Raw genomic sequence first — 17373 nt, forward strand, 5'->3', positions numbered from 1 at the left:
GTCATTGGGGCCATAGGTCTGGTGAGGAGCATGGGGGCCATGGTGCACACTAGGACAGACTTGGGAGCTGGGGTGTGGATATGAATGGGGGACACCATAGCATGGGGCAGGCATGGGGACAGTGGTGGTGGAGAAAGGACCAGGAGGAATGGTTCCGGATACAGGACTGGGTGGCATGGTATAGTGAACAGGCGAGGGAGGTTGGATGCTGGGGGGAGGTCCATGGGGCATGGGGTTGGACATTGGCAGCGGGTGGATATTGCTAGGGTGAGACATAGGGATTGTGAAGCCATACATTGGACTGGGGGGCAGGGTGCCAACAGGGACACCACGAGGCTGACCACTGTAATACTCCTCACCCTGTCTCCTTCCTGAAAAAGTTTCCATCGCTTGGTGCAGCATGTTCCCGTGCTCGATCTGCAGAGCACCTGACAGAATCAAGTGGTCATTAGTGAGTCTTTCATTCAGCATGTGGAACTCGTCTTCGTGGCTGCTGGACTTCAGGAATTTCTGAAAAGAATTTCTTTTTGAGTATTTCATCATCAGCCCCTTGGCAGAGGCCAGAGTGGTGCAGAGTTCCCTCAGAGGGTTCTCCACAACACCAGAGATCATGACAAGACCCCACCAGACATGATGAGAACCAGTCCAGTGCTCTGACTCTCTAATTTAATTTAGCACTCCCTGTTGGTCTTCACATTCTGAGCCATGTTGTAGACTTTAAAACACAGGGACAAGGTAAAATCCACCAGGGACAAGATGTTTGTGACATTGCCCAGTGGATCTTGGTTTTTCTGTAGAGACAGAGGAAGTTAGCTTAGATTGAAATAGAAAAGTGCCACAGTAAAGATGAAGTTAAACTAACTTGTGAACTGCACAAAGTGAACTGAAGTGAACTGAAAATTAAATAAGTCTGGTGAACAGGAGCTGAAGTGAATGACAGCCTCTGACTGTCTGTTAGAGGTGGGTGGAGCCATCTAACCTGACGTCTTGGACCTGTGCAGGCTGAGCTATTTAGGCTGACTTATCCTCTGTTTTACCAAATCTGCCTCTTTGGTTTGACTTTTTTATTTTGCCTTCACAGTGCCACAGGTATGTTATTTTATTTTTGCAAATTTAACCACAGTTTTTCGCATTCTATGTTTTTCCATCCCAAACAGATAGAGCGGTTCATTATTCTCACCCTGTTCCTTCCTGAAGCATCGCTTGTGCAGTTGTTCAAAGCAATTAACTACCTGACAGAATCAAGTGGTCATTAGTGCCAACCTTTAAACAGCATGTTTTGAACACTGGCCTTTTAAGTTGATATTCTGAACTGTTGTGCAACAAACACCGGCTTATTTCCTTCTCCAGCAGTTACAGAACAACATCATGATTCATCAGGAGTCTCTGACTTTTTGTCCACCTGTTGAAAGTCCTGTCTTTTAGTCCAGTCTTTAAAGCGGGTGTGGAGGGTGGAGCCTATCCCAGCTGACACTGGGTGAGAGGCAGGGTTCACCCTGGACAGGTCACCAGACTATCACAGGGCTGACACATAGAGACAGACAACCATTCACACTCACATTCACACCTACGGACAATTTAGAGTTATCAATTGCCTGCATGTCTTGGACTGTAGGAGAGGAAGTTAGCTTAGATTGAAATAGAAAAGTGCCACAGTAAAGATGAAGTTAAACTAACTTGTGAACTGCACAAAGTGAACTGAAGTGAACTGAAAATTAAATAAGTCTGGTGAACAGGAACACTCCTGATGTGATGCGACAATGCTAACCACTGCACCATGCCGCTTTCCAGGCTTAGTATCACTGTATTTTCATTGTAACTGTTCTATCTACAGGGTGGCATGGTGGTGTGGTGGTTAGCACTGTCGTTCGATCCCAAATCTGCCTCTTTGGTTTGACTTTTTATGTTCTCCTGTGTCAGCGTGGCCACAGGTGTTATGTTCTACCTGTGTCAGCGTATTTCCAGGTGCTCTGACATGTTCTCCTGTGCAAACAGATAGAGCGGTTTCCTTATTGCTGACATTATGTTCTCCCTGTGTCAGTATGGGTTTCCTCCAGGTGCTCCGACATGTTCTCCCTGTGTCAGTATGGGTTTCCTCCAGGTGCTCTGACATGTTCTTCCTGTGTCAGTGTGGGTTTCCTCCAGGTGCTCTGACATGTTCTCCCCGTGTCAGTGTGGGTTTTCTCCAGGTGCTCTGACAGCAGTTACAGAACAACAGTGTGATTCTCCAGGTGCTCTGACATGTTCTCCACCTGTTGTCAGTGTGGGTCTTTTAGTCCAGGTGCTTTAACATGTTCTCCTGTGTCAGTGTGGGTTTCTCCAGCTGCTACATGTTCTCCTGTGTCAGTGTGGGTTCCAGGTGCCCTGGACAGTTCTCCCAGACTATCACAGGGCTGACACAGGTGCAACCATTCACACTCACATTCTCACCTACGGACAATTTAGGTTATCAATTAACCTGACATGTCTTTCCTGTGTCAGGAAGCTGGGCACCTCCAGGTGCTCTTACATGTTCTCCCTGTGTCAGCGTGGGTTTCCTCCAGGTGCTCTGACATGTTCTCCCTGTGTCAGCGTGGGTTAGAAAATGAATGCTCCAGCCCTCCTCCTACATTGAAGACATGCAGGTTAATTGGTGCCTTAAATTAGTTCCGCAATATGTTTATGTCTGTTCCTTGTGAATAAAAACCTATTTGGAAATAAACCTTATTCTCATATTAATGACCTCAACTGGTGTTTTGTTCACTGATTTTACAAACTCGCCATGAAGGGCGTTTCATCAGTTAGCCCCCTTCTCACCAGCACGTCCTGTCCTACATACTGTTGTACAACTTGTGTGTCCATCATGTGTGTGTTGGCACAACAACCACCAGCATCTGCCTGTAAAACCTGTCTCATAGCTGAGTTTTTAAACACATTTCTTGTAGGTGCAAAATCATTCTACCTGTATATAATATGTGCAGGTTTCAGTAAGAGAAAAGGGCCCACAGCATGTATCACAGTTATCTCTACTTAAATCCACACATCTCCAAAGGTGAGCACTTTTCATGTTTTAGATAAACTAGGAATCAAGGGGGTTCACATTTTATCCAGTCAGTCGTCTATACAAACATCTAAACAGGTTTTGCCTGCTGTAATTATTCCTCCTGTTCACACTGGCCGTTATAAGAAGTTAATGTGAGGCTCCAGCAGTCTTAATTAGACAAGTCATGAGGATATCATTCAAAGTTACAGTTTTTTTAGTACCAAATTCTGTCTTTGTGTGCAGTTCAGACAGGAAACAGTGAGTGAATCTGGTTATAGAAAAGGCTGCAACTTTGAGGGAAAAGCTAAATATTAGCTGAAGATAAACTTTATAACATATTTGTGCATATAATTACGACTGGATTCTGTGTTGCCTTTAGATTACATTGATATGGCATTAGAAGTCAATCTCTTAATGAGAGGAGGAGTGATTACAGCAAGCAAAAACAGTTTCCTATCCAAAGTCATATCTTTTAAATGTTAGATTAGATTAGATTAGATTAGTTTATTTGTCCTATTAGGAAAATTTTCTTCACGCTTCCATACATCTTGAGTTCCTTTATGATTTACGACAGATTCTTTAGCAAAACAAACCATTTAAAAACAACTTAATTATCGAACAAATATATGAATTGTCACAAAGCTTCTCACTTGACAGCAGTGATAATATGAGATCTCATGAAGGAGCAAAGTTTCAGAAGGACTTCAGTTAGAAATGATCAAAACCCTTAAAAGATTATTTACCTGAGACATCTTGACAAGTGGTGCGTCAGAATATTAGAGTGCATTTGAGTTTCACCTGAAACATTCATGTCATCTGCAATGATGTGCCAACCCACTCCCAGAAACCATAACAAACCTGGCCTTTCTGTTTAAAGCTGTCAGAGCTGACACCTGCTGGCACCAGTCACAGACACTGAGTGGTTATGCAGCGTTTGAAAGGGTGGGTGGTATTAACTGGTACTAAATTAATTAACTGGATCATTTTAACAACAAGATGCAGTGATTTAATTTATCATTTGAATGTGGAATGAGGAAACACAAGGTTGCTCTGCTGCTTCTCATTGCCTCTGGTACAATAAGGTTTTTATTTGAATCATTAAAACAGATTTAATTCAATTACACAGTTCTGTGTAGTTTTTCCTGTTGGAGGGCCGCAGAGCCGCGTGGAGAAAGAAAAATGGCGTGCCGTGTAAAAATAGCATTGAGCAGCCAGCGCCTGCACAGGTGTGTGCCGCTTCTGTGGTCAGTGTGGTTTCAGTAGTTTCAGCTGATTACAACAGACGCGCTCTGCTGCTGGCGTGCTATGGCACACATAAGTAAGTAAGTCAGAACCCTTTGTTACGTAACACTACTTATTCAACAATGTAAAAATACATTAATATGAGTAAGAGTCTTGAATTTAAAATCCTACTTAAGTACTGTTGTTGTTTACATGTTTGTTTTGTTTCAGTTGTTTTTACTGGCCATGGGTGAACAGGTTGCAATGTAACCTAAACACTGAGACCTTCAGACTTGCTAGTTTTGTGCATTACACGTCACTGTTGTGGCTGACGCCCAGGTGCTGGCTAGTGCAGTGGGAGTTCTTTAAGTATCAAAAAGTGCCCTTGATTGGCATATTTAAGCAATATCACACGAGAGGGAGTGATGTTGTACTGTGATATCGTCACGGCTGTGATTCGGTCGTAGGCATGAGGCCGCTCTCATTGGGCGGAACGAGCCACCCGCTGAAGTCCCGCCCTACCACCTCCGGTTGCAGTTTTCAACACGTCCTTGACTAACTTTTGCGGTGTTTGATCTTGTGGGGATGTAGCCATTTTTCTGCCATGGTTCGCGTCCTGTAGGCGATATTTTTGTGGGCGTGTTACACCAAAACCTGTTTCCCCCTGGCGATATTTTTGCAAGCGCACTGTTGCTGTGGCACCACCCAGAACGATTGTGATTGGTTGGAAGAAATACAAGCAGCCGAGGCGTTTTTTTCTCCAATCTCAAAGTGAGAGTCGGCCCAGCCAGACCTTTCTTTTCTTGAGAAAGGTCTGGTGAGCAAGACTAGGTGAAACTAGACGTTGAGAAATAGGTCTGTATCTTATTTACAGTCACCCTCAGTGACAAAGTGAAAATACAATTTTAGAAATTTTTGCTAATTTATTAAAAGGGGAAAACTGAAATGTCACATTGGCATAAGTATTCAGACCCTTTACTCAGCACTTAGTTGAAGCACCTTTGGCAGCAATTACAGCCTCGAGCCTTTTTGGGTATGACGCAACAAGCTCCACACACCTGGATTGGGGGATTTTCTGACATTCTTCTTCGCAGATCGTCTCAAGCCCAGTCAGGTTGGATGGGGACCATTGGTGGACAGCCATGTTCAGGTCTCTCCAGAGATGTTCGATAAGGTTCAAGTCAGGGCTTTGGCTGGGCCGCTCCAGAACATTCACAGAGTTGTCCCTAAGCCACTCCTGTGTTGTCTTGGCTGTGTGCTGAGGGTCATCGTCATGCTGGAAGGTGAACCTTGGGCCTTGTCTGAGGTCCTGAGTGCTGTGGAACAGATTTTCATTGAGGATCTGTCTGTACTTTAGTCCATTCAGCTTTCCCTCAATCCCGTCTGGTCTCCCAGTCCCTGCTGCTGATAAACAGCCCCACAGCTTGATGCTGTCACCACCATGTTTCACTGTTGGGATGGTACTGGGCAGGCGATGAGCTGTGCCTGGTTTCCTTCAGACTTAACCTAAGTGACAACCAGTTCTTCCAGTGCTCTGACCCTCTAGGCAATTCGTTGGCAGTGCTCCTTGTTGGCCTTCACATTCTCAGCCATCTGGTCGATGGTCGAGCACAGAGACAAGACTGGTTCCACGGTATCCATGATTAGCTGTGGAGACAGAGAGGTGGTTAGCTTGGACTGCAATGGAACGGTGCCACAGTGAAATAAAGTCATCCAGACTACTAAACTGAAACAAACAAAGCTGCAAGCTACTCATGTAACTGAGCTGAGCTAAAGTGAATTAGTAAAGATGAAGTCAGGTGAACTGGAGCTGAAGAGACACATTTGATTTGTGAAGAAACTTATCTGTGAAAGCAAATCTCAGTAGAGCCTGGTAATGTTTCCGCATGAAGACAACCAAACTGCTTGAGAATTAATTTAAACCGTTTTCAAGTCATTTGAGACAAAGTATAATTCAAGTCTCTAGTCTTATGGCCAGTATACATGTGCGATTTTGGGCTGTCCCAGACGAAAGACAACCATTGTGGGAGAAACGTATCTTTGGTCGTGGCACCTAAACGGTGGTACTTACGTCGCACTGTGAGACAGGTTCAAGGACAGCTGCTGTCAACGTCTTGTGACCAAAGATAACCTGAGATAAAATTCTGAAGGTGTCAGAAACTGGGTTGATACTTTCTGCACACGTTGGTTTTTTGAAAGAGCGAGTTTCAAGTGAGCGAATTATGTCTTCTTCACAAACTCTTCAGGAAGAGCTTAAAAAATGTTTGCATCTTCAGTCACACTTTTTTATTACCATCATGTCTTTTCCTGTACTTTTGTGCTGATTAAAGCCTAAATACTTTTGTGTTGACACACTGAAATGTTCACCTGTCCGTTGTGTATTTGGCGCTATTGATGGATTACTGAACGGGCCTATCTGGCACAAGCCTAAGGGTCCAAAGTGTCAGGGGCTCCCGTGGCTTTCACCTGTCACTCAAATTAACACGTACCAACCAGGAAGAGATTCAAAATGACCAAAAAGAAACGTTAAAAAACTACAAAGAGACACAAATTGACCACGAAGACAGAAAGCTACGACAAAGAGGCTCAGAGGGACTACAAAGAACGGGAAAGCAACTACAGTGTGACTCAAAAAGGAAAGGCTAGGCAACTACAAACACTCGAAATGACAACAAAGAGTTTGAAAATGACCACGAAGAGATGGAAAGCAACTACGATGACTTAAAAAGGGCAAAACAACCCCAGACACACACACACACACACACACACACACACACACACAAAACCACAGAGAGTGCCACAATTACAAAAGATGCTAAACAACTATAAAGTCTGTGTGTCTTGCTTCTGTGTCAGAGAGCTGGTGCGGCCCTCCATCATGTCTGTGCCACGGATCTATTGCCTTAGAATCCGCCCGTGGTCGGCACAAAAACCTCTAATATCTAGAAGTGATTATTTTTTACACATTTTCTGAAGATGTAGTTTCAGTCTGCCTGAATGCAATGTGTGCATAGGTGTCTGAAAAACAGTCCATTACGTGTGTTATGTATCTGCAAATACGAGTATTTTTTATATTTCCAGATGAACTGAGGGATTAAAGGATAAATTCTTTATCTTGTCTTTAAACAAGAGTCAGGTAGAGATCTAAAGAGAAATTCATTCTTCCTCTTCATACTGGCCATTAAAGATCCCCTCTTAACGGGGTGTTTCACCACGCTAGGATGTCAATGCAAATACTTTTGAAAGTGGTGCTACAGAACCAGAGAAGACAGAGGAAAAGGATACCTTTGCTCAAGAGGGAGACAACCTACAACTACCAGAATGCACTGCGCCACAACGGACCAGTGAATGCTTCTGCTGGGGGTGAGGTCATGCAAACGTGTCCATTTGAACCAATGGTGGCATGCTGGCAAGAAATGATCTCTCACAGTTAAACAGGAAGCTAAAACATGTTTCTGAAAACATTTGAGGTGGGAAATATTCGGCAATCTGAGTTTTACCATTTAATCTCAGTTTTTTACTGTGTGGTCCAAAACCCATCCAACCATACTATATACGATGTCAGGAAAAGATTTAGTATGTCCCAATACATAGCATGTCCAATGCACTATGTCATAAATATACAGTACTACATCCAGTCTGATGTTTCGGTTTGCAAGCCAGCATGCGTTTCTGACTATTCTGACCCACAATCCTCTGCTCAGCGGATGATACCTCACATCGACTGTCAGAAGCCGCAATGATGGATGACAGCACATTGATTTGACGGTTGACCAGCTGATTGCTAATAACAGGAATATTAACTGTTTAACTGAATTCATTCATTCATTCATTCATTCATCTTCTAACCGATTCATCCTCTTGAGGGTCGCGGGGGGGCTGGAGCCTATCCCAGCTGACACTGGGTGAGAGGCAGGGTTCACCCTGGACAGGTCACCAGACTATCACAGGGCTGACACATAGAGACAGACAACCATTCACACTCACATTCACACCTACGGACAATTTAGAGTCTCCAATTAACCTGCATGTCTTTGGACTGTGGGAGGAAGCTGGAGCACCTGGAGGAAACCCACGCTGACACAGGGAGAACATGTCAGAGCACCTGGAGGAAACCCACGCTGACACAGGGAGAACATGTTAGAGCACCTGGAGGAAACCCACGCTGACACGGGGAGAACATGTCGGAGCACCTGGAGGAAACCCACGCTGACACAGGGAGAACATGTCGGAGCACCTGGAGGAAACCCACACTGACACAGGGAGAACATGTCAGAGCACCTGGAGGAAACCCACGCTGACACAGGGAGAACATGTCAGAGCACCTGGAGGAAACCCACACTGACACGGGGAGAACATGCAAACTCCGCACAGAAGGGCTCCCACGCCCGGCATCGAACCGGCAACCCTCTTGCTGTGAGGCGAGAGTGCTAACCACCACACCACCGTGCCGCCCTGTTTAACTGAATAAAATAATCATAAATATATGGTCCATGGTAACGGACATATGAGCAGGAGGGTCAAAGAAATAGGCAATACAGTAACGTAATCTTGATTTATATGAATCAGTGCTGCCTAGTTTTACCATTTGTTAATCTATATATCTTTAACATGTTATAGCTAAAAATGACAACAACAAAAATAAATAAATAAAAATGTTTGCCGATTTTACATATGTCTTCAGTTTAAATAAATTACCGTCTACTCAGAAGTGACGGTTGTTGTTAGAGTGACGTCACAGTGATTCAGTCACAAACCAACTGGATTATCTGATAAATGTATTATTTGGCACAAAACTAAAAACTGAGCAGATTTTAAAGCCCATGAAAATTAAAAAGTTTTCATATGACAGCAGTGATTATGTCAGATCTCATAAAGCTGCAAAGTTTTAGTTAAGGCGTGTAAATTAAAGAAACTGAATATGCATTTGTATCAAGGTATCACTTTAACTTTCTTTTTCCTCTCGGGTTTTCCCCTGAAACATTCATGACATCATTGACGCTGTGCCCACAACGCGCCACAGACGCCATCACAACAAACCTGTTCGTCCACTTCAAGGCTGCAACGGAAAGAGCCCCCTGGCATCAAACACATCAGTGATCAAGAGCTCTGGCATCCATCAGTAATGTGAGCACTTACAGGAAAAAATCTCGTCTTGTCTGTCAGGAAATGAACACAAGCATTTGTTAGTTAAACCTGTTTGTCCAATTTGAGGATGGAACAGCAAGAGCCTGCTGGCATCAAAAGCTCTGGCATCCAGTACAGGAAAATTAGACTGCGAGGTTTCCTATCAGGAAAACAACAACGTCATTCACACAAACTTACTGAGACTTTCACATCAAAGCTTTTTAACCTGCGTCCATTCATATATTCAGGGTTCTTAGTGTATTCCAACAGGCTGCTGGAGGTTGCAGGGCTGTAGTCAAGACCACCTTAACCGGGTCCAAGTCAAGTCCAAAACGAGGTCCAGTCGAGACCAAGTCAAGACAGACTCCAGAGCAAGTCGAGTCCTATTCAAGACCAAAATTGGCGATAGTGTCTTTCAAAGCTAAAATTGTGATCTAACATCAAACTAATCACTGAGGTCCATTACAGGTTTCTACATTCAGGTGCACTCTGGAAAAGACAACACTGGTTGTCTTACAACTACATACAAACAACAATACTTACCGAGTGGCCGAGTGACTGAGCGCAACTTGTCAGCTCTAGTCAAGAGTAGCCCACGGCTAGCCGGCTGTGCCATGGTAAAAATCAGGTCTCCAGTGGTGCAAACAGGGAACCAAGTACAGCACAGGCTCGAGTACGACAGCCCTGCTCCGTTGCTAATACAGTGTAAGGCTGCGATCACACAGGAGGTGTTTTGCAGGCCCTTTTTTTCCCTTTAAATTGGACGCCACTAGTAAATGAAACGCTGTCAGGCAGCCACGCCATCGCCTCCTGACCCTAACCTTTCTGTGTAACCAATGTACTGTTTTCCCCCCAGTAATTACTTACTCAGCTGTTGAGGCAGAGGGTGCTGTCTGTAGCTCTGGTTGAGGGTGAGAGGCTGTCAGCAGATAAACAGAGATCTGTGTGGGTACATGAGACCCTAAAAAAGAGGCTGGATCATGGGGAGTACCACCAGTTGGTCCAGGAGCTTCTCCTCCATCATGGACGTTTACAGGCAGATTTTAGGATGACTCAGGGGCAGTTTGACAACCTGCTGTCTATCATCAGGCCGTATAGCTCTGGGTATCCAGCAACCACTACCACCAGTTTCTCCTCCATTGGTTACCAGCTGTAAACTTGTTGTCATGACCACCACAGAAGCCCCGCCTCTCAAATCATCTGATTGGACAATGGAGATGACGTGGAGCATTTCTTCTGCTCTGAGTTGAAGTTTTTCAACTGGAGGAGTTCAGAGCACTATGTAGCGCATATTTAACGTTTTCTATTTAGGAGAAATTAAAATAAATAATTTACAATATCTCAAATAAAATAATTTAACCTGTAAATATCACCACAACTTTTGGAAGAATATTAAGTTGGTTCAACTTAATTAAATTTTTTGAGGTCAAAGCAAATCATGTTGGTTGTACTAATATAATCGAGTTTGTCGGATTATAAAAGATTCATGGGATTGACTCAGTGAGGGCAGAGTTAGAACTACTTAAAGAGATGCATGCAGTTTGTTACCACAATTGTTTAAAGTTAAACCACGGGTTATTTTGTAGAGTGTAGCCTAAGGGCTCATTTTTGCTCAGCATTACAAAAGTAGACGACATGGATGAAACCTACTGTACGTACTCCTCGTCCATTTTGTCCACATGGGAACATTTTCTGAAAGCTTACAGATACGGAGGAGATGCAGCAGTACCACTGGAGATCGTGGATGCAGTGTAGTGTAGTTCAAGCGAGGTGTGACTGAAGGAGACGACAAAGATGTTTTAAAAATGGCATAACTGAACGAATCGGTAACAAAAGCAAAGTAATTCTGTATTTACATGTCACGGTGTATTTAATGGCCAAATCACTGCTGTCTACAACGCTGCCTCCATCAACAGATTTGTTATTACGACCTCCTCCACCATCACCTTGTTTGTTGTTGTGTGATGCTTTTGACTCTGTCCTGTAGTGCCATCTGTTGGCTGTATCGATGCCATCTTAAAGGACGCATGAAGTATGAGGGCAGTGATGTTCACAACGTTTGAGATGGACACATCTATTTTTGTAAGTGAAGGAAGTATAAATGAGCCCTGATGTTAAGAAGTCATACCATGTATTTCTGAGATCAGTCGATGCTCTGCAGCTGTTTTTGACAGCCAAATTTTGGATATCAACAGATAAATGTAGAGCATTTTATTTCATGAGTGGCATCATAAGACATTTTGTAAAAGAGCCGTCTGACGTATCTGAGAGATATGACCTAGAACTGGAGACAATAAGTTGTGAGACGTCTTGGTGGCTACATGAACAAATTTAAGGCCACAAAAGAACATTTAGGAAACAAATGTCTTTCGGAAAGTTGTTTGTATTCTCTAGCTTCAGAAAGTGCGCACTATCTTTTATCTTTTCCAATGTGAAACTCTGATGTGAGACAGTAGAGGTCATGGCAGCTGGTGAAAGCAGCCTCCTGGAAGTGGTGTGGAAGTTCTTCTGTCAGCATCGCGGCCTGCTGGAGTCCGTGTGGAAGAGTCTTTTGAGGACGTGGAGCTGCATGTATCCCGCCAGGACGATGACGAGGCTTTGGGTGGCTGACCACCAGGTGACGTAGTTGAAGTTGGACTGGAGGAGGTAGTGATCCTTCCCTTTCCTCATGCGGGCAAAGTTGTAATGACGCCACATGTGGAAGATCTGATTCTGGAGCTTCTGCACACTGCCCTAAACCAGACATGGTACAGTTTATAGTTTCACATCATAGTAAACTACAGGCTAAGCACAGTCACATGTGGAAGTACCTGTAGTTGGTCAAACTCCAAAACATTATAATGAATATAAACACAGTTCTTCATGGGCAAAATGCTTTAAGTAATTTGTGAGAAGGTGGCTATGCTGTACATCCACAGGGACAGTTTGTGCTCTAATGGTAACTCATTATTGAAATCTTAAAAAAAGAAATGTGTTGAACATATTCACTCAAAGCCAAAATTAAGGACATATGCGCATATCACACAGACGTTTGGCCCTGAATCAGATGTTACCTCTGGTTTATCTAAAAGCCAAAGAACTTTAGAGTCACCACTCTGTCTGGTCACTGAGGTCTGTTGATTCAGAGGAGGAAGTGTGTGAGCTGTGTGATTTGGGTGAAATGAGTCAATGGCCTCTAGTTTCCCGGCGCGGCGCAGGGTGGCGCAGGGTGGCGAACCCCGCGCAGAGCTAGTTTCGAGCAGCGCAACCCGAGGTGGGCTCAGTTTGGTAGTTTGGCAGACTGAGGTGCGCTGAGATGGGTGTGGCGGCGCAGCAGGGGGAGCTGTCGACAGATCCAGCTTGGCGCAGTGACAGTTTCGTGCCAAAAGGCTTCGCCGAAGGTGCACTAAAAGCTCGCCAGCTGAAACCAGGTCTACTGTCAGCGCAGGTGGAGCGCAGCCGGTGTAAGCCGAAGTTTGGCTGACCGGCGGACAGTGTGCACACGTCACCAAAACCTCACAGGCAGGTTTCCAGAATATAGGCACATTAATGATGCAATAAATACCCACAAAACCACTATTCAATGCAACTATCTGCAATCAGCACATAAATGTATCTCTATATCGACTGTCCCGTCACATCTGATGTCAGATCAAAGGGGATTGGCACCGTTTGGCACGCGTAATGGAAACCCAACCTGATTTGATTAACACAGCTGCAAACTAATGAGTTCACATCCCTCTCAGCCAACCACAAACAGCCACAGCATCAGATAGGGAGTATATATTCAGCATCTGCCATCTTAGAAAAGTCAAAAGAAAAGAAACAGAGTGAGACTGCGAGAGAGAAAGAGAGAGCGCACGCGCACGAGAGAAATGCAACATTGATTTACAACTGTGGTGACCTCCTCCCAGGCTACCTTTGCATCATCAGCCCGTGGAGGTCTGCTTGCAGTTCCATATATTCGGACACTGCGAGCAGACCTCCCGGACCAAAACATCAGTTTCCTCCTGGGAGAAGTTTGGCCGTCTGACGCTGCTGCTCTCTTCTGCCATGGCGAACTGAGTAAACTCTCATTACGCCTTTGTGCGGCGCATTTAAGGGCGAGGAGAGGGGCTCATTTGATTGGTGTGATGTGTGTTAAACCCACTCCACGCCTTCTCTCCTCCCTCTTTCTGACTTGCGCAGGTAGGAGGGACAGAGGTGGGAAAGAGGAGTAGCTGCGCCAGGCGCATGGTGTGCCAAAATCCACCTGGCCACACCCAGTTGGCAAAGCGCAGGTGCGCTACACCTCTGCTGTGCCCGGTCTGCCAAACTAGAGCCCAAAGAGTTAATGTCCTATTAAATGGCTCGACTAAACCCTGAAATATTCTTGTGTTCAGATTAGCAAAACATTGGATTGACTGTTTAATTTTAAGTTTGCTAACTTTGTCCCAAAATCTGGAAAAGAGGGTAAGATAAATTATTTAATTAGTGTTTATTCAGATTTTTCTCCAGTACTATCAGCCTGTTCTCATCCCCAGGTTGTCAAGTACTGACGTGTTGTCAAGCCCCTCGGACTGTGAAGCATCTTTATAAGATGCATCAGGCTTTCAGCTATATAACAGCAATATTGACACTGAGAGCACGTAAGGTATTATGAAGAGCGAGAAAGTCCACATGGATGGGTGGGAGGGTAACACATTCCCACTCCGGCCTCGTCACATATCAACGTTTAGACATGGACTTTCCACGTCCAGATACAACATGAATGGAATTGAATTGACGTAAATACCTCGATACCAGCCAACGTGTTGTTGAGGACTTTCACTTCCTCCTCCATCTCGGTCTTTGACTCCTCGAAACCTTCGTAGATGACACCAAAGTTCACAAAGACCCTGATGCCTCCGAACTGGTTGTTACGGTTCCCAAGACACATCCGGTAAAAACCTGTAGGGAGGACACTGCAGTTACCTCAGAGACAATATAGATAGATATAACTCTTTGATATATAATGCGTGTTTGTGATGATCTCACCTGTCACCTCAGTTTGGAAGTTCATCTGACCGACGGCATCGTTCTTTGAAGCCATGAGAGCGCCCTGCGGTGAGTGGACTGTCACAAACAACCGATGATTGTTCGCCATCCCCGTTACCCACTGTACCTGTGTTCATCAATTAAACAAGTCAACAAACCACATCAGCTACTGTGTGTATCTCCAGCCTGATATAGTTTCTTTCTCAGCCATAAAGCTCCACTGTTGTCCAGAAACTACGAAGTACACAAAGAACGGCCCGTCTGACACATAAAACGCCACTGCTTTGTCCATGAGAGCTGAAATACCCAAAGATTTACTTCAGCGTTCTTAGCTAGTGAGCCTGCTATTGGCTGCTGAGCCCACTTCAGCAATGTTCCTGTTTTTACTGGAAGGCAATTAGTAGCCAGTCAGAGGCAGAGTAGAGCAGGTCTTTGTATTAAGGAGGAGGTTGAGAAAGAGAAGTCTGTTTTTGTGGGCAACAGTCAAATGCATCAGCCATAAAACTCTCCTTTTGCACATGAAGGTTTACTTTCCAAAACTCAAGAAACTGCAGTTAAACATAAAGTGGGGGAGAAAACACGCATGCGATTTGAATGAGAAAACAAACACACAATAATAACTTGAGTAAAATTAAACAAATGTTCATCTTAATAAGGGCAAATAATGCTCTCAGTTAAAGGTAAATGGAGTGAGGTAAGTGAGGAAAAGAGGTGTCAAAATAAAAGAAGACTTTGTGTGTGGCTGCGATAAGAATGGCTGCAAAGGAGGTCATTTGGCATGCAGATGAGATGGCATTTAACGCTTGCATACTTATTGCTAGTGTGGCATTACTTAAGCTACTGTGTGCAAATTGACCTTTCACTAAGCCCCGCCCCTTTGTGATGGTCCAAAAAGTTTGAGTAAGCATGGAGCCGACACCGTCACTAACTGCACTCCCTGAAGAATCACATTTTTGTAAAAAGGAAGCAGTGATGTCAGAGAGAAGCAGACAGAAGGATGTATCCAGGATGTCAAACTGACTCAGCAGCAACAACAGGTTAAAAAGACAAAGATAGTTAGAAGCTAAAGCCGAACTATAGGCTACAGATGACAGTGTGAAAGTGAACCACCACATCACTGCTGATCGCCACACAAGACAATGAATATAAAGGGAAACTTTGCTGATCCTGAACCAGCTGTGTGGCATCACAGTGTGTGCAGATGAGCGGTGTTTGACCTCTGCATCTGCACACACTGTGATGCCACACAGCTGGTTGAATCTGAGCAAAGTGTCCCTGCTTCCCTTCACTGGTTCCTGTGCAGCAGGGTCGCTCTTTGTTTCACTGTTAGAATCAGTACAAAGCAAGAGCAGCTTCAGCCAAATGATCTGCAAGGTTTCTGAGCCCTAGCGTAGACGTTCAATTTGAAATCTTTCAGTCATGAAGCTGCATTTTTGCACGTTTGTGTTTGAGGACTGGAAAGAAGTGCTGATAGACGTATAGCTTTGAAGAGGAGAAAAATCCAGAACAAAGAAGAGGACCCAAGTCTCTCATATCTAATAACCATAAACTATATACTGTACGCACATATCTGTGTTTCCACACAGGCTATGGGAAAGCTTTTACGCACACTAATGCTGTGCTGACACGGACAATGATCACATGTTCAGAAGTCAAACTGGATCACCTTGAAAGTCAGTGTGATAAGCCTGAGAACAAGAGGCACACAGACCTCACTGTGCGTTCAGCTCATAACACACATCAGCTTACAAACACATGTATCTCTGCAGACATGATGAAACCCAATCCAGGTGTTCAGTGATCAACTCTCACCATGTACGTCAGGTAGAAGCTTCCACTCTGATGGGCAAAGTGCCAGAAACACTCCATCCCTGCGGCAGGCACCTCCACAGCGAAGTCATACCTGTCCGACCCCCTGAAGAAACCTGCATCCGCCTCATCCAGGACAGGTTCAGACTTTCTGGTCCAGACGCACTGAGAGCTCAACAGGACGAGCAGAGTGGTCAGCAACATGACTGCAGCTCACTGTGGACGAGGACATGAAGGAACTCGCTGCGTCCTTCTGTTGATTCTTTGATATCAGCTGGAAAAGAATTATTAACCACATCTACAAAGTCTCAGTCACAACGCTGTGATAACGTATCAATGAATCACTACCATGCACCGTTTGTGTTTCAGGTTTCATGAAACTTTACCATAAACATCACAGAAGCTGCATCCAACCTGTTTTACCTTACCTGTGTTCACTTTAAAGGAATAGACTTAGCTTCCTGGCAGAGAATTAGCTCAGGAGACTGATACCGCCCTTATATTTGTGTGGTAAATATGAAGCCAGTTAGCTTAGCGTAGAGAAGTGGAAAAAACATAATTTGCAGTTTTACAGAGAGTGGTTATACATCAAAACAGTGAGGTTCCCAAAAAGGTGAACTGTTCCTTTAAAGTTTATGTAGTTTTAAAGAGTCTTGCTGTACATACCTGGTGACGGAGCAAGAGACACCAGTGGAAAACTCACATTTACATTAAATTAATGTGCCTCTTTAAAGGTTCAGTGTTTAAGATTTAGGGGGATTTGATACTGCCATCTTGTGGCCAAAATTAGTAACACTGGTTGTTAATCTGGCAGCCTCCATCTACTGAATGTGTCTCTTATCTAACAAAAACACTTCTTTCACTTAAAGGTCCACTGTGTATGATTTAGGGGACATATTGGCCTCTAGCGGTGAGAATTAAAGATTGCAACCAGCTGAAACTTCTCCTTCAGTGTTCATTGTTCAGGAGGTTTTACCTGCGAGCCGAAATATCCACAGAGGTCTCTTCCTCTCTAAAATAAACAGACCTGCTGATTTAAACTGGTAAAAATTAGTGTGTCTCCAGTGTTTGTTTGGCACGTTGCAGGTGGGCCGTCAGCCTACCACGTGCTAATGTCAGCCTACCACGTGCTAATGTCAGCCTACCATGTGCTAATGTCAGCCTACCTCGTGCTAATATCAGCCTACCACGTGCTAATG

General features: G+C 44.4%; 1 protein-coding gene across 2 annotated transcripts; it reads right to left on the minus strand.

Moving 5' to 3' along the window:
- Window positions 1-673: 673 nt before the first annotated feature.
- LOC125887784 (transmembrane emp24 domain-containing protein 6-like) lies at window positions 674-16858 on the minus strand. Of its 2 annotated transcripts, none has more exons than XR_007449203.1 (5): window positions 16178-16531; window positions 14366-14492; window positions 14124-14278; window positions 5302-5890; window positions 674-791 (listed from the first exon to the last, which is right to left on the minus strand). XR_007449203.1 is itself a non-coding variant. In XM_049574849.1 (5 exons), exons 2-5 carry the CDS (start codon window positions 16376-16378, stop codon window positions 11882-11884), a joined length of 705 nt encoding a protein of 234 aa, XP_049430806.1. In that variant the 5' UTR covers window positions 16379-16448; window positions 16841-16858; the 3' UTR covers window positions 11147-11881. The 2 variants fall into 2 exon arrangements, 1 of the variants encoding a protein (XP_049430806.1); XM_049574849.1 differs by lacking the exons at window positions 674-791; window positions 5302-5890 and adding exons at window positions 11147-12103; window positions 16841-16858 and having other exon boundaries at window positions 16178-16448.
- Between the last annotated feature and the right edge of the window lie 515 nt (window positions 16859-17373).

This window comes from Epinephelus fuscoguttatus, linkage group LG4 (genome assembly GCF_011397635.1).
Source record: "Epinephelus fuscoguttatus linkage group LG4, E.fuscoguttatus.final_Chr_v1".
NCBI classification, from domain to species: Eukaryota; Metazoa; Chordata; class Actinopteri; order Perciformes; family Serranidae; genus Epinephelus; species Epinephelus fuscoguttatus.